Here is a 21,029-nt window from a genome sequence, read left to right as displayed (position 1 = left end):
CCCCCCTCAACAAGATTTTGTAAACCAGACACGGCCAGAGAGGAAGCAGATCAGGTCATGCTGAACATGAGCGTTTTTGCTCATGCGGACATCGTGGCCGTCTGTTTGCATTTTGGATGAATGCCACATGGTTTTATTGACATTTTAGCTTTTTAAAATGCAAATCGGATGGCCACGATGTCGGCATGAGCAAAAACGCTCATGTTCAGCATGACCTGATCTGCTTCCGGCCAGAGAGGGCTGAAAATGGTGAGACACGCGGGTGCATGATGTGGTGCATATGAAAAGTATTTTATATTTTTTTAATAGGACTAAATGTCATTTTCAATAATAAAAATAATTAAATATATTACAACAATTAAATAATAAAAAATCTAAATCCTACTCGCTTTCAAATAGGGATGGCAGTGAACCGGAGTTTGGATCGGGAATGGAGGACATAAAACTGGGATGAAGGCGAGAATGTAGGTTTAAATCAAAACCCGTGCAGGGATGAACTTACGCTTTCTCCCGTCCCCGATCCTTCTTTAGGAATGACAGTGGTGAGGGAGAAAATGAGGCCCCAGCACCCCCCCCTCCCCTCGCCCTGTTTGGACTGGGGATAGAGGATATGAAAGGAGGATGGAGGTTAAAATCAAAACCCATCCGGGGAAGAAGGGTAGGATTTTGAGACAAAACGGGGGTGGAGACCTTGTTCACTGTCATCTCTACTTTCAAACTCAATTTCATGTAAAATGCATATCCATTTGCTGTTTAAGCTAACTGGATCCAGACTACTTAGGTAGTAGCTTTCTATCTTACTCTGAACCCGGTTAAGCCAGTAGGAAATTGACCATCAATGATTGTAAGAAAACAGGGCCATGGCAAGAATGTAGTACAACTGCACATATGCAGATTTGAGATGACAACTTCCACAGTAGGAAGATTTTCAGCAAGCAAAGTATGAAATTTAATAAGGAAAATTGCATTTTTTAGAGTGAAGATATGCACGGTAGATCTTGCGTCCAGCTGGTGCAGATTTTGTAATCGGTAGGCGCCCATAAATGAGCTACCCCTCTCTCTGTCCCTGCATGGTTTTGTGTGTATGATGGCAGAGAGAGAGAGAGAGAGAGAGTTTGGTTTCAGAGTTCGGTTTGAAATGAAGGAGCTCCCTTCTGTTCTGTCGAGTTCAGGATGGTTTCTCTGATTCTTGCTGCTGACTCGTTCGTCAGCCAGCTTCTCCTCCAAACTTATGAACGGATAAATCGAGCAAGGTCTAAAAGTGGCCATCTTGCCTTGGACTGAAGGGAGCTCCCTCGCTGGTATAACCAATCACAAACTTTCTGCTCTTATTCTAACATTGTGCTCATCTAATCCCATGTAATGAAACGCCAATGCAGTCAAGAATGAGAAGATAATCCAATTCTGTGGCTACACCAATGCACCAACTTCTGCTGAATCATGGCAATCTCTTTTCCTCTGTAAATGCTATTTTCTTTCAATTGGAGGTGGTTTAGGATCAATTTTCTGATGCTTCATCCATTAGGCTGCAACAATTTCGGTAAAGCATTTCAGTCAAACGCCTTTAGCCCTTTGAATTCAACTTTTTTTTATTGTTTTGCTGCGACTCTTCCAAGATATGAGAAGCCAACCCTGCTATGAAAAAGGACAAGCTTAGTTTGAATAAAGCAATGTGCACGTAAGGCAAGCATCTTCAACCAATAGCCTAGGTGCACTGAGTTTGGAGCTTGCTTGTTCTACTGCCAGTTGTCCAAGCCTATAGATAACTAGGCTGAGTCATTATCAACCACTAAAAGGAATAAAAATATGAATGGCCAACGCTTTAATTTAACCAACTTTGGATGCAAGTTTCATATGTTTTGTTGTGAACCTTTCAAGATATGAAAAGCCAACCCTGCTGTGAAATGCAAAATCAATGTGCACATCGGGCAAACATCTTCTCCCACCATCTTAGGTTTAAACTGTCGAGTTTAGAGTTCCCATTCCCGTTGGACATCCACGATGATTGAATACAATAGTCAGCTGTCTTTTCCAGTGCGCGAACAAGAAGTCAGTGACTTCTTGTTACAATCACATTGTAGTAAGAAGGCTGAGTTCACATAATCAACCACTGAATGGCAGATCATCCCTCTTAGAGGCCAACCAAACAAACAAAGAATCTCCAAGAAGTCAGAGGTTATGAGAGAAGGAAGGTCGGAGAAGAAGAGATCTTTTCGGTTATCACATATCTTAGCCTCCACAGGTCGCACAAGACAAGAGGTCAATACTTTGTTAAGACGTGTACTTTCTGCAACACAGCACTGAGTTGCCCAACTACACGGATCATTTTATGTACTCGGATGAAACAAAGCATGATTTACACTCCAGCCTTTGGCATTAGACAATTTTCATGCTCTTTGTAAACGTCATCTCATTTGGAAATAGTCTTAGAAGGATGTTCTCTAAATCAAGCTTAATTTCAATATTCCTCAAGAAATTTCATCCATGATGTCAGTATCCGTGTAGCTGATCACTTCAAATAAATAATGAACTAAATCGATGCAAATAATATCAAGTCTATGGGCGCTTCATGTAACTGGTGCACCAGCATACAAGATTTTACAAAAGATATCCACTTCCGGCAAACTTTTAATTCTACGAACGAAAATGTTTTTGGTTGGCTCTTCCAAGAGATGATTACCCAACTCAATAATGCGTGGCACAAGCTTCACTAATGGAATGCCGAAAGAAGATGAGGATGAAGAAGCGCTTGCATAGACTTGCATTTCCATCTCCTCCATCAACACATTCACCACCTCTCTCAATGAAATGTCCACCACCTTCGAGAATTCATCACTGCATGAAACAAAGGAAAAAGATGGGACATTTTAATCATTCATAATTAAGGGGATATCAATGTCTTACACAGTTTATACTAAGACTAGGGATGGACCTGAGTCAACAAACCCAAGTAGCCCTATAACAAGTAATGTCTTGCGCAGATGCTCAGCTTGACATGGACCTAGCCAAGGCAGGCTGAGTAGATGCTGGAGCTGGTTTGAATCAATTAATAAATCCCCATCTTGAGAAGGTCAGCCAGCGCAAGACTGGCTTGAAGCCAATGAAGCATAGAACTGAATGACTAAATTTAGCAACTGGGTTTAACAAAGGTTGAAGGGTGCACGATGCTTAACGACCTTGAACAACTCGATTCATATTCAATTCAAGGACATCGAAGACTCATTGCTACCTTGGATTTTATAAGACCACCCAAACTAACCTTGGTCACGCTAGCACATCCTAAATATACACTACAAGTCTCTGACACTTGTAGTTTATACAAGATTGATACAGAACCTCCTCCGAGGTGCTTTGTTGAGTGGCCTGTCAACTTGACCAAATCATACCTTCATGGCTTTATACAATTATTAATTCACAGGGTTCACACTTGACAAGGCTCAGTCTAGAACAAATTGCTTGTTGATGATGTTACCAAGAGGTCCAAGACTATGGTCCAACCTAACATATCTGGCCCTTGAATTGGAACAGACAAGTTCAAGTGTTCAAGATTTAGTAAGACTAAGAAATTATAATCAACCTCAAAGTTAAATCCCATTCAGACATTACCAGTAGTTTCTGTTGAGTGATTATACCTTGATAGGATACCACGTGTTTCTCCAATGAGTTGCTCGAGTTTGGTTGTGGGGCTGGGCTCATCTCCAAATAATGTGGCAGAAGGCTGTTGATCCATAGTGGCATTGTCACGTAGGAGGTAGGGAACCCAGTGATATGGGTCTGGGACTCCCCCTTTGAAGAAGTCCAGCATCTCTGTGATGGTGTCATGGAGCTGGACCATGCTGAAAGCCTGAGTCAGCTGCTTGCTGGAGTACATCACAAGGGGAGCAGGAAAATGAGAGATTGAAAGTAATAATAACAAAATAAGCAGGTGAACCAAGTCAACTCAGAATTCAGGACAAAATACAGACAGACAACTCAAAAGATAGTAGACTGCGGACTGTAGCCAAGCATCTCATTAGGAATTGATTATCAGAGAAGGTACATTCTGGCAGGGTTTTGGAGCCACAACTCAACAGGTCCAAAGTAGAGGAATGGCACAGCTTAGGCCAGGAATGCAAATCTTTCTTTTTATAGGCTCAGCAAACCATGCACAAATAAGCTCCTTTGGAGTCCAAGACCAAAGAGGAAGACAGATTTTCTCAAGAGATGTATCACATGCTTATGGCCAGGCCCAGACAGATTTTCATCACTATCTGTAAGTTAATTGGTTGGACACCAATAACTGTTATAAAACCTGCAAGATGTGTGTCAACTGCTCAACTTCAATCTGACCAAGTGCTACCAGAGTGGATCCTAACAGGCTTAACCAAGCTGTCTTTGGGTTGCTACAGAAACAGCAATATTCCAGTAGAGAGTTGTATTGATCATGACTTGGATAGTTCTGTTAACACTGCCAAAATATTTAAAACTTTTTCCTAAATCTTCATTTAAGATGTGGAATGACTTGAGCTTCAATGTGTCACAATTCCAGTTCCAAGTTACATGCGTTCACATTCAAACAACAATAAGAACCACAACTTTGAAAATCTTAGCGATTGTTAGAATGAAAGTTTGTTGACACAGCCTCAACCAGAAGAGGAATCAAGTCAATCATCAGATTCGTTGGGATAGCACCCATTAGATATGCTTGCCAAGTCAATAGCTGTATATGAATCCATGTTCACCAGCATAGTTTGGTCAACTAGAGAACCCATGTTGAGTAGTTTGAGCCAATTGACTAACTCATCTAGATCCAGATCAGGAAGGAACACAGATACTTGGGACCTACACATAACAGCTACTTCAGTAAACAGGTTACCAACTCGTCTGGTCATCCCCCCATATGAAGAGCAACAGCATCTGTGCTGTCAAATGAGAGGGAAAGAAAGAACGACAGATGTAACAGTAGCTGTGCAAAACCTGGATAGAGCTGAAACCATGTCAGGTCCCCACCTGGCTTGTTAAGATCCAAAATTTGCAAATGATGCATGACTAATATATCATGCACCTTAGGCAGCACCCTGAACAGCCTCATGTAATAACCCACAAACATTTGAGCTAACTGATAGACTAAGCTTGGCATTCTGATTAGATGGACAACAGCAGCCTGCGCCATAGAAGTTTATCCTAAACAGGCAGTTCACTGAATCTTACCATGACATGGAAACATGGTCCAATATTATTATTTTTTTAGAAGACCATGGTCCAATATTATTAAGACCCTTACTTCTACAAGGGAAAAATATGAGATCGTTATCCTTTACTTACTCTTTGAGAACCTCAGTGACTGCCCTTTGGATGTCAAGAATCAAAGCACTTAGGCTGTACTTCCAGAGATAATCTGCAGAAGAAAGGAACTCATGGTGACCAAGTCTGTCTAGCGAGTCAGCTTCACTCTGCCATAGAGAACAGTGACCTCATTAGATAATACCAACCTGGGCAATATAAGACACACCCAAACAATGAATCAGGGTTACACAGAAAGACACAATAAATAAAGAGAAGAACTATGAAGGATTGCTAACAGTTAAGGGATTGGGAAAACATGACATGAAACATGAATGCTGTAAATGTTCAACAAATCCAATCCTAATCGAATATGCTGTAGTTTGTACTACTTAATGTTCAGCTTGTAATAGTACCTGCAAACCTTTATTTTTCAACTTGAGATATATTTACATCAAATCAGGACATTGACAATGAACGATTTTAACATGTCTGCTAGAAAGATGCACTTGACGTGACAAGTCACAAGAGCAGAAATGACTGAAGCCTTATAAGAGAAGAAAACAGAAGAAATTCACACAGTTGAGCATATTACAGTGGAGTATGGGGCAATTCTTCTGTTGCATTGTAGCTTGTGAATACAACAGTCAAATGTAACCGTTGAATAGCTTCTGTTCATTTTAAAAGAAGTGCACCAATGTTCAAATCTCTCATCATCATGCATTTGTTGACTACAAGCTCCAGATTGCAGTGATTATGATTTTTTTTCTTAGTGCTACAAACAACCATATTGAATGGTGTCATGCATAGAAACACAAAAAATGTTGAGGAAAGTCTCTTACTTTCAAGTCCTTTTGGTGAATGTTAACAACTGGTTTGCTTCCCAAAATTTCCAGTTAAGTTCCTAAAATTTACTTGTTAAATGAAGGAAAATTAGATTCCTATTGTTCCACTGCTTTTAGATTATAGTCACAGATATCGGTGATATTTTAAAAATATCGCGATATTATCACTGTAAATTCAGAAAATGATAATATTGGTAAAATATCACGATATTTTCAACATATCACGATATTTTCAAAATATCGCCAATTTGATAATATCACAATATTACACTTAGTTTTACTGTTTTCATTTATTTTTTACATTTTAAATATGTTTTTCTTCCTTCTTTTACATTTTTTACTTATTTCATTTATTATTTATGTATTTTTTGTCTAAACATGATATTTTCTTACTTATTTTTGTTATTTTTATATTTTTTAAGCCCCGAGATTTTCCCTAGATTTATCACCAAACCTAATAATATCGCGAGAAATAGCCAACCAAGATATAGCCGATACCGATATTTGTGACTACGTTTTAGACACAGAATTCTGCCATCTACTACCATGAATGATAACATGTACGAAAATATCCATTGTATGGTGTGCATCCCTAAAACATGGTTTCCAATTGTTGTTAGTTACTTAATTATTTCATCATTCTCATCTCGAAGGGTTAAATAATTGAAACATTCAGGTTGAAGAAGCACACAGAAGGTGGTGATGGTCAAAAGAATAGGAATAAATTATTAAATAACGATAAATATGATGATCATGCAAGATGAAGCTGTGGTGACTTTGGTGATGGTGATGCTAATACATGAGAACTATATATACACAACCAAAGTACAACCTAGATGTTGGCTATAGGTGCTGGGTAGGTGCCTAAGTGGCAGATAATTATCATGCAAGATGAAGCTGTGGTGATTTTGATGTTAATGATGATGATACTAATACATGAGAATACATACCTAAAAGCATGGCAAGAAAAGTAGGCAACCTAGATGTTGGCCATAGGTGCAAGGAAAAAACCTAGTGGCAGTGATTAAAATGAAACATCCAATTTTGTAATGATTTTTCTCAAAAAATTTTAAATAAATAATAGCTATTTAACAAATTGTTTCAAATCTTTATTTTTTAGGTTGAGAGTTTGGGTTATGCCTAGGAACCAAGATTCCTAGCACCTAGGTGTCGCATAGTGATTACATACCTTTGAGTCAGATCCAACAGAGAAACCTCTGCTAACGATGACCATATTCAATTTCTCTTCACTGATTTTCTCTGAATCTTAATTTAGAGTTGACCTGACTGCTGACACGGTTTCTGTTTCTTATGTGCAATAATGAGACAAATCAAAGACCCCCATTTCCTTCTACTTACAACACATACACAACAAAATTCCTTTATTGAATCAATGAGGAACAATTGTGGATGAGTGAAATCCCCTTTTTAAGTTATGGATCAACTTCAACCTCAATATAGCAATATAGATGTATGAACACCTAGCCCTATCTAACACATTAACATGCATAAGGATGCAAAATATTTATGATAACATACTGAAACCATGTAATAAATGTACTGGTCCAAAAAGGCAAAAATTTTTATCAAGTGAATTTTCAACAGATTTGTGGTACTATTCTGAGACTAAGAAGAATTCCTTTTCTTTGAATGCTATTAGAGGTGGAAATGGAATTGAAAAAAAATTGTAGCACCAGTTAAAATGTGTACAGCTGTAAATATGATGAGAGCATAGCATCAGCACTATGAATTCAGGAAAGACATATCCATCCAAGGCGTGAATACAGAACTGAAATGCTGTCATGTTGCAATACAAGAGAAACCAAATATGGAAAATATGACATGCAAAAGCCTGTACCAGCTCCAAGCTAAGGGAAAACTGACAAAAAGTACACGTATACACATACACACACTAATATCCAGAAGAAGAAGAGAGACCAAAGTATTAATCTTATACAAACATCAAAAAGCCTTTAAAAGAAAACAGTATAAAAGCATGCTCATACCAGTAGGCCAATGCTTCCAAGACCCCTCGCTGTGTCAATATATAGATGCCTCCCTAAGACATTATGGAGAACTCTTACGTACAAATTGAGCATTGTTAGTGCCCATAATGATGTCATAGCTTTTGTAAAGCCTACAAAGCAATAAGTAGACAAAACAGGGTGAATTTCTCTAAGCATGGAGAATATTCATTGAAAAATAAGGTGACTGATGAATTTTACATCAAAACAATCCTCACTCAAGGTTAATTACCTTAATTTCTAACCAGAAAGTTCAATGTAATTACTAAAAAAAAAGACATTCCTAACTTACATATCACAATGAGTAAGAAAAAATTCACAAGAGAAACTAAGATCATTGAAGATACAAGAACAAGAAAAGTAAAAAGAGGTGTGGAATTACATAAGGGAAACTGCTAAAACAAAAGAAATAACGTACTAAGAATTTTCAGTCTCTCCCACACTTGAAGCTTATCATGTGCTGTTAGTGTGTTGGGTCGACTTCTTCCTTGGTTTAGCCTCTCTCTTAACTCTGAAAGATTCAATTCTTCTGAAATCCGAGACCGTAAATCATGGATCACAGAAGGGAGGGTCGTCGAATCTGAAATCCTCTGGATATTTGCAAAGGAAGCTTCCATTCTATCAGATCAAAAGTAACAAACAGTAAACATCCCAATGCAATTCACCTACAAATAAATCCAAAAGATGCAATGCCAACAAATAGGAAACTCTCAACTCAAAACATTGTGAACATACTGTGCTTTAATTCGCTCATTTGCTTCACTCTGTTTCTCAAATTCTCTCTCCAGAGCTGCAATTCTCTGTCTATGACTGTCATAAAGCTTATACAAAACATACCCACTTCCTAAAACCCCAACTGAAACGAGAACCTTTCTTTTATGCTTCCTCCAAAAAACCCTGTTTTACCACATCACTCGATCAATTTACGACATGCCAATAGAAAACTAAAATAGGAAAAAAAAGACATAAAATCACCAAAATTGAACCTTTACCTAAGAGAAAGCATAATTGCCAGTTACAACAGACAACTCATGTCTCAAACAGCCAGCCCTGCAAAACGCAACATACCATATTGGATTTGCTATCTAAAAGACTTCTAATTGGGTACGAGAAATACTAAGAGTAATCTAACGAGAAGGAAACATATGGGTCTTTCGTATAAACACAAGGGGAATGGAGATGTGTCGAATCCACGACCAACAACAAAGTAAACAAGAAAAATATCAAAAATTTAAACCCTGCGAACCAAAATCGCAAATACAAAACGATCCCCAATTGGGTATCCAAGGAATTACTCCAGAAATCTCAATCAAAGAGCAAGAAACTCATAAATCAACAGCACCTGTTAAAAGCCACCAAGCATTTATTGAATGCCCCACTGTTGCGAAAGACCCAATGCCAGAATCTTCTTCCTTTCCCTTCAATGAATCACCAGGAGAGGAGCTTTGGATTCCCAAATTTGGGAGTTGTAGCCCAAAGAAGCGAGATAAAGGATCAAGTTATCGAGGAGGAAACCCGCTATGGCGGCGTATCAGGAAGAGACACGCACTTTGTTCTAGTCAAAGTGCAAAACTGAGCTGACTGAGCCCAAACTTCGCTTGGCAATCAAGTGAGCAAAGCTCAAGCCTAGTTCTTCCGAGTTCAACTCCAGCCTGAGCCGTTCTGACCATATTATGACTAATGAGAAGAACAGAGGAGATTAATTAAAACCAAACTAACGTTACATAACTTTTAATTTTTTAATAAACCTTGATGTTCATTAAAAATATCAATATTTATTGGGCGCTTCTATAGTGGTACTGTACTGCACCACCACGGTGGTACACACTTGTTGATTTACACAGATCTAAGCTCCAAAAATAAAAAACTTATTATTTTTATCAATTAAAGTTGATTCGAATATGATTTTTTATGTTATTTTTAAACCATGTGAATTTTACCATCTTAAAAATGATATTTTGTAGTGATTTAGTCATAAAACCTTTTTAATGTAGTAAACCTGTATTGTTAGATTTACCATTTAGTGGCTAGATCAGTACAAACAATAGTGTATACCATAGTCCATTACTTAATATACTTACTCATGCCTAGCTATCTCCTTTTTGAGTTCAATTTTTTAACGAGCTTATCCTCAAACATGACCTCAATTAATCAAGTCAAACATAATTATGTTTACCCATATTTTCAAACGTGTGAAACTATTTTCCACGGACACAATTTTTTACCCAATATCTAGTCACAAATCATAGCGAAGAGGATCGCGTACATGAGACTTAAAAACGATATTTTACTATTTTTAATAAATTTTAACAGTATTTTTTTTTATAAAAAGCATACTTCATATGAGATAATTAATTAAAAATTAACATATCTGTGTCTTCAAATCTCATTCTTCGTAAATTTGAAGAACTAGTGACTTGTGTCAGTCATGGTCCGTACCCATGTCATAGGTGGGAAACGTGTCAAACTCAGGTACGACTCATGATCGGATCATGGATATCAGGATTTGAAATTGACAAAACGCTTACAGGATCCGACTGATTACATGATCCAATCTGGTACAGATCGGCCAAGCTGGAGCTAAATGTACTTGGATTGGCATGACAACCGGTAGAAAAGGTCATTTGGCAGGCTGATTGGGACCTATTTGAATGGTGTCGTCCTCTAGACAACCGCATCTCAGAAAAAAAAAACGAGATGAAAGTGAACTAGCATTTTCAAGTGGTTGGTGGCTAGGATTATAAACTGGTTTGACCCAAAATAAACCAGGTGGACCAGATCCAAATTTAAGGTTCTTGCAACGCGTATTGATTCGCGCCTGCTTTTGTATCACGGACAGTTCTAATTCAGGTCCAGATCCAATTGGATCTAGTTCAATCAGGTCCAGGTCTGGGTTTGGATTCTGGCCTGAACGAACCCAATGTTGATTAGCTCATACCAGTGTTTTCACAAGTGCTCAGTTCATCTGGTACGGCTTATTTGTGAATGTCACCAAATTGACAGGATGCTACAAGTTCGAAACCCATATGTGGCGGCCTTTGCAGCATGGTAAAAGCTGAGTACACTCCTTGGTGGGCAAGGGGGACCTCAATAATTATATTACCAACCAAGAGCCAGCCGATGTGCAGCCGGTGATAAGAGTTTTTTCCCTTACATTATCTGAAAAACATGTTTTAGTAAAGTTGATATATAAGACTTTTAAATATTAGTTGGGTTTATGAGTTGGATCCAGCTCCAAGTCACATACACCCAAACCATGTTGGGGCTGGCCTCACCCTGTTAGCATATGGATCCAGCTCCTGCGGAATTGGGTCAAAGTTGGCGACCAAGACCAAAAAACAAAACAAAACAATTTTTTTCATAGCATTCAAAGCACAAGGTATTGTGATTATGAATACGTGTATGACGGGGGTCCCAAAGAGCACCACGTATGTAAGCAAAACAAAACAGTTAGCTACATCTCATGTTCGGGGGTCCCAAAGAGCACCACGTATGTAAGCATGTGTGTCTCGTATCCCCATGTTTGTCAGCATTAATTAGCGTTGGAGTTTGATGCGATTGCAAAGACTTAAGTACCCTCTCCTCCATTGGTGCCAAAAAAAAATGATGATTCTTAAAAAAGAGTAGTTGTAAAGACTTAAGTGCCCCGAAGATGATTATTTAAGACCCAGTCTCTGCACTGCAGGATTATCCGAGAAAAAAATCTCCCCTGGAGGAGGCCATGAACATCAACCCTCTCACTCTCTCTCTCTCTTCTATTTCTGCTTTTGTGCACATCCAGCAGAAGATCCTACATTGCTCCATCAAGCACCGACTGACCTGCACATTGACTGTTGTGGAGCTTGATTCAGAGTTTTTACCCTTATAGGAGGAGGGTTTGAGGGCTCATCCCAGCGTGGGTAGCATCATTCAACTAAATGAGTTGTAGATCCTGATTCAGAGTTTTTACCCTTACAGAAGAGGGGTCTGGGGGCTCCTCCCAGCGTGGGTAGCATCATTCAACTTGAAGAGTTGTGGAGTCTGATTCAGAGTTTTTACCCTTACAGAAAAGGGGGTCTGAGAGCTCCTCCCAGCGTGGGTAGCATCATTCAACTTGATGAGTTGTGGAGCTTGATTTAGAGTTTTTGCTCTTATAGGAGGAGGGTTTGGGGGCTCCTCCCAACGTGGATAGCATCGTTCAACTTGATTCGTTGTGGAGCCTGATTCAGAGTTTTTGCCCTTACAGAAGAAGGGTTTGGGGCTCCTCCCAGCGTGGGTAGCATCGTTCAACTTGATTAGTTGTGGAGCCTGATTTAGAGTTTTTGCCCTTACAGGAGGGGAGTCCGGGGGCTCCCCCCGGCACGGGTCCCGGGTGTCGTGGTCAAAAAATGCACAGGGTGTCGCAGTGAGAAAGACATATGTTTGTTTCAAGCAAGGTTGGAAGAAATCAATGGAAAATCCAACAAGGAGCATGCCAGAATAAAGATGTGGATGTCAAGCGAGAATGGTGTTGTGCAACTCAAATAACACAAAATAATAAGGGTCTGATTTTTAGTTAAAATGGGGAATGAAATGACAATAGAAATTGCTTAAAATTTACAAGAATAAACTAGACTCAATAACGAAGACACCACTTTTTACGGATTTGGAATATGATCTCCGGTTGGGGAGATATGACCCTGACAAGTTTGTCCTAATTCGGGTAGCGATTTACAGCGATTTGCTTACTGAATAACACTACAAATCGCTATAGTGATTTGCGAAAGATACTACAAATCGCTATAGTGAGATTCAAAAATACTATAAATCGCTATAGTGATTTGTGGAAGACACTACAAATCGCTATAGTGAGATCCAAAAACACTATAAATCGCTATAGCGATTTGTGGAAGACACTACAAATCGCTATAGTGAGATCCAAAAACACTATAAATCGCTATAGCGATTTGTGGGAGACACTACAAATCGCTATAGTGAGATCCAAAAATATTACAAATCGCTATAGCGATTTGCGGAAGACACTACAAATCGCTATAGTGAGATCCAAAAATACTATAAATCGCTATAGCGATTTGCGGAAGACACTACAAATTGCTGTTGAAAAGCCGGATAACACTATAAATCGTTGTGGGGCTCGTTGGAGACCTGAAAATACTATAAATCGCTGTAGGAAAGCCCGATAATACTACAAATCGCTGTTGAAAAGACCCGATAATACTACAAATCAGGATCCGCGCCGGGGGGGGGGAGCCCCCGGACCCCCCTCCTGTAAGGGCAAAAACTCTAAATCAGGCTCCATAACTCATCAAGTTGAATGATGTTACCCACGCTGAGAGGAGCCCCCAAACCCCCTCCTGTAAGGGCAAAAACTATGAATCAAGCTCCACAACTCATCAAGTTGAACGATGCTACAATCAGTGTGCAGGTCAGTCGGTGTTTGATGAAGCAATGTAGGATCGTCTGTTGGATGTGCACAGAAGTAGAGAGAGAAGGGAGAGAGAGTGAGAGGGCTGATGTTCATGGCCTTCCCCAGGGAGAACTCTTTGCCTCCCTTGATTTCTTCTCTAGAGAGAGAGAGGGTTTTACAGTATTTTACGGAGAAAGAAGAAGAAGACTTTGAAGAGTCAACATCATCCTCGACTTTCTGGATGGAGGACATGTTCATCCTTTTTTTGAACTATTTATTTTTTCTTTTTTGAATGAAGGGCATTTTTGTCATTTTCTCAAACCATCACTTTATGAGAAGAATAGCAAGAAAGGGTATTGAAGTCTTTGCAACCACACCAGACTCCAATGCTTAGTGATGTCAACATACACGGGAATATGAGCCCCATGTGCTTGTATACGTGGTGCTCATTCAAAGCCCTGAACACATACGTGGGATTCAGTGAATCATCGGGGGGGGGGGGGGACATACACCACCCTTCCATCATGTACTTGCATGAGACAAGTCATGGCCCATTTTACAATATATATCCAGTTGTCACTTCATTCTTGAACTTAGATTTATGTGTTTTAGGATATGAGGCAGGTCTGGTAAATGAGCCCAATGAACTGAAAGAAGGGTGTTCAAGATCAACTCATTCTTGTCTAACCTGATTTCTTTTATATAAGGAAGAACCCTCACCAAAGCAAGAGTAAACCCCAGGTGCGGCTCCACTTCCACCTGCCTTATGTGAATCACCTCTCAAAGCTAAGGGCAGCTGTGCGCCAACGAGGTTTGATGCTGCGTCTTCAACTCAACGCCTTCACAACCACCCCGCTGGCCACACAGGGTTTGATCCTGTCCAACTTGATTCTAATAAAAACATCATTGCTTTGATATCTGTTACAGAATCAAGCTATTTCTTTAGCAAAGCTGGATATTTTACAAGAGATTTTCATCTTGCAACCCCATCCAAGTTCCCATCTAAACTGAGGCTGAAAAGTGACTAAAATGTGCAGAAATTACAACAATATTGACCTGTGGAGAGAGAGAGAGAGAGGGGTATATTGGCAGTAGCATTTCATTGTGTTCCGAATTGCATTATTGATAAAGTAAAATATGCCACCTTATAACTTTGCATGCAAAGGCCACCTAGTATAAACATATTATCCATAAAAGAGAAAAAGGAATAACATCAATAAACTTTTTCTTGATAATAAGGAGAAATCACCGTCTTTGTTTAGACGACGTCCTGTTATGGGTTGAGAGGTGTCATGCTGTCCATGGCCATATTTTAGTGTTTGCTATGTAAAACTCCACAGGTACTCCAGCTCACCAGAGAGTTTCTTACATACACCCTAAGAATCAAACTCACATCCTTCAACTTAATGCCTTAAGCCAATCCACCTAAGTAGGTGTATAGAGAGCCCTTTGTTGGGTGTAAGAAGATGAGATGAGAGAGAATTCAAATAAAGAAAATGTGGGCTTTTTTCCTTTTTGAAAAAGGTTGGACTTGATGATGTGGAATAGTCCCATGTTGAAGAGGTTTGAGTTTGTTGTAGGCTTTATAACCTACATGTAAACTCTTACACTTGTTCCTAAGAATAAGAGGATAGGATGACTACCACACATGCGCGCGCCCGCCCACCGTGCTGGGTTTGGGTAATTGGCCCATATCCAATCAAGACCAAAGTACCTTTTTGTCCAAAGTTCGTAAAGGTTGTCTTCGAAGGACGATCCGTCAGAGTGCACCGGTTCTGATCGTAGAGGCTATTATATCCTAAGGAAAGGACGTCGAACCCTGTTTGCACTATATGTGCGGGCGAATCTTCTCTAAGAAGAGTACTTTCGTACGCCTTAGCCTTTTACAAAATATTAACATACTTTGGTTGTTTTTATTGGGTTCTATGAAACTGCTTGTCGATTTGCTTTTGTCTGGATTTTAGTGTAATGCGAAACTCGACATGCTTGCTCCCAGTTCCTGTTTCGATCTACTGTTAATCATGATTCTTATACTGTTGTATATCTTTATTTATATCATGATGTTGATTATGAAACTGTGTGATAAAAAATATGATCCAATAGTTTTAGAGAAAATTCTAAGCATGTTGACTTCTTCTGCTTTTGTACCAAAAGTGGACATGTTCGGTATGCCAGAAAAGTTTGTCGATCAGAATTTCAAGTGTTGGCAGCAACGCATGAAAATCTGGTTCACTACGATAGGGTTGTTATCTGTTCTGGAACTCGACTGCCTTTTAGTTTCTGAAACTGACCCTGATCCTGTTGCGATAGAGTGGAAAGAGAAGGACAGTATATGCCATTGTTGCATACTCTTGGCTCTGTCCAACATGTTGTTTGATGTATACTGTTCCACGTCTACCACTGCTAAAGCCCTATGGGATCAACTTGACAAAAAGTACAATGCCGAAGACAAAGGTCTTGAGAAGTATTTGGTTGCCAAGTTTCTGAAATATCAGATGGTAGAGGGCAAGTCGGTCACTGAGCAGGCACACGAGTTTCTGTTGTTGCTCTATAGTTTGGCTGAGGCTGATATGAAACTTCCTAAGAAGTTTCAAGTGATGACCATCGTGGATAAATTTCCTAAGTCTTGGGTAGACTTTGGTATGTCTCTCAAGCACCGTAGAGGAAAGATCTCCCTGGATGATCTTATGGTAGCCATTGCCATTGAAGAAGAGCACAAAAACTAGAAACAGATTGTGATGCCAACTGAACAACCTAAGGTGAATATGATGACCGGATCTTTTAAGGGCAAGAGACAGAAACTGAAATCTGCAATGAAAAACCAGTTTAAACCTAAGGCCAAAATCTAGAAAAAGGCAAAGAACAAACCTTGCTGGAACTGTGGGCAGGTTGGGCACTGGGCTAAGGAATGTCCTTTCAAGAAGGCCAAAGCTCATGGGACCACAGATGGAACGCCTCAAGTCAATATAGTGACTGAGGTCGTTGGGACCAGTACTGGGTATGTTTCGATTAACCCGCAAATCTATCACGTTTATGAGCCAACTGAGTGGCTAGTTGACACTGGGGCTAATGTGCACGTTTGTGCTGATAAGTCTGTCTTTGCCTCATATCAGGCTGTTGTAGGCAGATCCGTGACTATGGGCAATTCAACGACTGCAAAGGTGTTAGGGATTGAACGCATGGATCTGAAGTTTCCTTCAGGATGAGTTCTATCTTTAAACAGAGTACACCATGTGCCTGTAGTTAGAAGGAACATTTTAAGTGATTCATGTCTTATTAGAGAGGGTTATGAATTTAACTTTAAATGTAATAAAGTTGTTATTTTACATTCTAGAACCTTTATTGGCAAGGGGTATTTAGATGATGATTTGTTTAAACTTCGTGTTGAACATGTTTGCAGTGATAAATTAGAAAATGATGTTTCTTTTTATTCATTGTCTAATGTTGCACATAACATAGAATCATCTGATTTATGGCATAATAGATTAGGTCATGTGAATTTCAATTCTGTGAAACGCATGATGAACTTGAAGATGATTCCTGTGCATTCCATAAATAAAACTAAAAAATATAAAATTTGTGTGCAAGCAAAATAATGTAGGAAACCATTTCACACGATTGTTAGAGATTCTGAAATATGGGATCTGGTGCACACAGATATCTGTGAGTTTGATGAAGTGTTAACCAGAAATCATAAAAAGTATTTTATCACTTTTATAGATGATGACACTAAATACTATTATGTGTATATGCTAAAATCAAAAGATGAAGCTTTTGATAAGTTTCTTAATTTTAAGAATGAAGCAGAAACATAAACTGGTAGAAAAATTAAAAGATTGAGGTCTGATAGAGAGAGAGAATATACCTCTAATAAACTTGATGAATATTGCAAATTTGTTGGCATAGTTCATGAGTTTACTGCTCCATATTTTCCTCAATCTAATGGGATTGTAGAAAGAAAGAATAGAACCCTAACTGACATGATTAATGCTCTACTAGAGAGTTATGGATTACCTACTTATATGTGTGGGAATGCTCTGAATACAACTTACTATATTCTGAATAGAGTTTCTCAAAAACATAAGGACAATAGCCCTTTTGAACTCTGGAGAAATAGGAAATCAAACTTGAAATACCTTAAAGTGTGTGGGTGCCTTGCAAAGGTATTTGTCCCAGAGCACAACAGGAAGAAGCTGGGTCCTAAAACCGTAGATACTGTCTTTTTGGGTTATGTAAAGAACAACTATGCCTACAAGTTCTTAGTAATTAAGTCTGAGATATCTGACATAGATGTAAACTCTATTGTTGAGCTTCGAGAAGCTACATTATTTGAGGATGTGTTTTCTATGAAAGTTGGTGTACCTCAGAATCTTTCTTCTTTAAATATACCTTCAACTTCTGGTTCCATTTCCAAACAGGTGAAAAGGATGATAGATGTGGGGGTAGAACCATCTTGTTCTCATCCTAGACTCATTGAGTCTGAGGAAGTGGTTGAACCTAGAAGAAGCAAGAGACCACAGATTACCAAGGATTGGGGAAGTGATTTTATCACTTACCTTATCGAGGATGATCATCCCACTTTTCGAGATGCAATGGCTTCACCTGAAGCAAGGCATTGGAAAGAAGTCATAAAGAGTGAAATTGACTCCATTGTCTCTAATGGCACTTGGAAATTGGTTGACCTCCCTCGTGGTAGTTCCACTATTGGCTGCAAATAGATCTTTAAGAAGAAGTTGAAACCAAATGAATCCATTGACAAGTACAAGGCAAGACTGGTTGCCAAGGGATTCAAACAAAATGAGGGAATAGATTATTTTGATACCTATTCTCCGGTTACTCGGGTGACTACTATTAGGGTACTTATTGCACTGACTTCCATTTATGATCTCTCGGTCCATCAAATGGACGCAAAAACTTTCTTTTTGCATGACGATCTTGAAGAAGAGATCTATATGGATCAACCTGAAAGTTATGTGGCTCCTGGTAATGAAAACAAAGTTTGTAGACTTGTTAAGTCATTGTATGAACTAAAACAAGCCCCTAAACAATGGCATGAGAAGTTTGATAATGTTATTTTATCATTTGACTTTGTTGTCAATGAACCTGATAAATGTGTTTATTGCAAAGTTAAAAGTGATGGTTGTATCATTTTATGCCTGTATGTAGATGATATTCTATTGTTTGGTTCCAATATAAAAATTATTAATGAGACAAAGTCATTTCTTAGTAGTAAATTTGATATGAAGGATATGAGTGTTGCAAATGTGATCTTAGGCTTAAAGCTGACTCGTTCAGCTAAGGGGATAGTCATTTCTCAATCTCACTTTGTTAAGAAAGTACTTGAGAAATTTGGCTATAACCAATGAAGATCTGTAGCAACTCCATATGACCCTTCTATTTCTCTTCATAAGAATACGACTGGTGTTCTTGTGTCTCAATTAAGGTATTCCCAGATTATTGGAAGTTTGATGTATCTTATAAATTGCATGAGACCGGATATTTCATTTTTCGTGACAAAATTAAGTAGATACACAAGTTGTCCAAATCACACTCATTGGAAGGCATTGGACAGTGTACTTAGGTACCTGAAAGGAACTATGTCCTTGAGTTTATATTACAAGAGATTCTCTGTCATTTTTTAGGGATATAGTGATGCGAGTTGAATAGTCATGAACTTTGAGAGTTATAGCGTAACAAGGTATGTGTTTACCTTGGGTGGCGGCGTAGTCGCTTAGTGATCAGTAAAGTAGACCATCTTGTCACGGTCTACTTTTGAGGTTGAGCTCTATGCTTTAGATATCACAGGATTGAAAGCTGAATGGTTAAAGAGACTTCTTGAGGAATTTTCTTTAATGAGCAAACCAATTCCTACTATATATGTGCATTGTGACAATATGATCACAATTACAAAAATCAAAAGCAAAAAATATAATCAAAAGCAGAGAGGACACATCCAAATCAGAATAAAATCTTTAAGGGAACTGGTGTCTCAGTTGGTGGCTGTTGTGGACTATGTTGGATCCAAAGAGAACACAGCTGATCCATTAATGAAAGGACTAGATAAGTCATTAGTCCTAAAATCCAGAGAGAGGATGGGACTGAAACCCATCAGTAGTTCATCTACAGTAGCAACCCAACCTATCTGAGTGAAGATCCCACAAAGTAGGTTCAATGTGATAATAACAAGTTGTAGGGTGAACTGGATAACACCTTCTTAATGTGATATTATGTATCTGTGTCTGTTTCCATGTTTACTCTAGAAAGGTGTTGTAGCTGCTAGTTAAGGAAGAGTTAAAACTCTGAATGTGTTCAAAGCCTTATAAGTGAGATGTTAGCAGCGCATCTCTGGAGAAGCCCACCTATGTGAGTGTGACTGTGTGGCCGCAGTTTAAGGAATTGAGTTATTCCTGAAGTCACTCATGAAACAAAATTCGGGTGCATGGCCTTTAACGCGCCACCCCTAAAGATTACAACCAGAACCTTTATCGTGTTATTGCTAATGGACACTCCTACACCAAAGGTTCAAGTTCAAGACTTCAGTTCACTTCATTCTTGTGGGGGTAAATTTAGTCAACTAAGGTAGTGGTTCAAACCGAAATGTACCATTATTGAAAGCATGATATGTCTTGCTGCAGAGTATCCCATCTTGCATCTTGGTTTCCTCCCATTTTCATTCTTTGAATTTATAAGAGAATGTTGGGTGTAAGAAGAGGAGATGAGAGAGAAATCAAATGAAGAAAATGTGGGCTTTTTTTCTTTTTGGAAATGATTGGACTTGATGATGTGTAATAGTCCTATATTGAAGAGGTTTGAGTTTGTTGTAGGCTTTATAACCTACATGTAAACTCTTACACTTGTTCCTAAGAATAAAAGGATAGGATGACTACCACACACACGCGCGCGCGCCTGCCGTGCCGAGCTAAGTCGGGCCGGGCTTGGGTTCGGGTAATTGGCCATTTAGGGCCATATCTAATCAAGACCAAAGTACCTTTTTGGCCAAAGCTTCTGTAATTATTTGTATTCATTAATGGGTTATGAGAAATGATAATGAGTCTTGTCTCTTCGGATTTTGTAACGGATCTCGACTCTTCGGATTCCGTTAACGGGTCTCGTCTCCTCGGATTCCGTAATGGGTCCCTTCCACGTTTTGTAACCGCTCGTGGGTTATAAAACGTAGTTAGGGCTGGGGTTACAAAAAAAAAAGGCAGTACACATAATTCTGAGGAAGGCTCTGCGTTTTCTCTCTCCCTGTTGCTCTCACTCTCTCTCTTCTGAGTTATCCCGAAAAGGGTTTTCTGCAACATCGGTTCGTAGAGGTTGTCTTCGAAAAATGATCCGTCAGAGTGCACTGATTCTGATCGTCGAGGCTATTGTATCATTGGGGAAGGACGTCAGACTCTATTTACATTATATGTGGGGGCAAATCTTCTCTAAGGGGAGTACTTTCGTACGCCTTAGCCTTTTATAAAATATTAACATGCTTTGATTGTTTTTATTGGGTTTTATGCAACT

At 39.0% G+C, this 21,029-nt stretch overlaps 1 protein-coding gene across 1 annotated transcript; it reads right to left on the bottom strand.

The window, feature by feature from the left end:
- Window positions 1–2,437: 2,437 nt before the first annotated feature.
- On the bottom strand, window positions 2,438–9,653 carry LOC149832134 (peroxisome biogenesis protein 3-2-like). The gene is made up of 8 exons (XM_090012361.1): window positions 9,474–9,653; window positions 9,124–9,181; window positions 8,867–9,028; window positions 8,550–8,749; window positions 8,114–8,244; window positions 5,305–5,432; window positions 3,633–3,860; window positions 2,438–2,835 (listed from the first exon to the last, which is right to left on the bottom strand). Exons 2-8 carry the CDS (start codon window positions 9,135–9,137, stop codon window positions 2,568–2,570), a joined length of 1,131 nt encoding a protein of 376 aa, XP_089868487.1. The 5' UTR covers window positions 9,138–9,181; window positions 9,474–9,653; the 3' UTR covers window positions 2,438–2,567.
- Window positions 9,654–21,029: the final 11,376 nt, after the last annotated feature.

This window comes from Nuphar pumila, chromosome 7 (genome assembly GCF_984573655.1).
Source record: "Nuphar pumila chromosome 7, dmNupPumi1.hap1.1, whole genome shotgun sequence".
NCBI lineage: Eukaryota > Viridiplantae > Streptophyta > Magnoliopsida > Nymphaeales > Nymphaeaceae > Nuphar > Nuphar pumila.
This window is presented reverse-complemented; position numbering and strand designations above follow the sequence as displayed.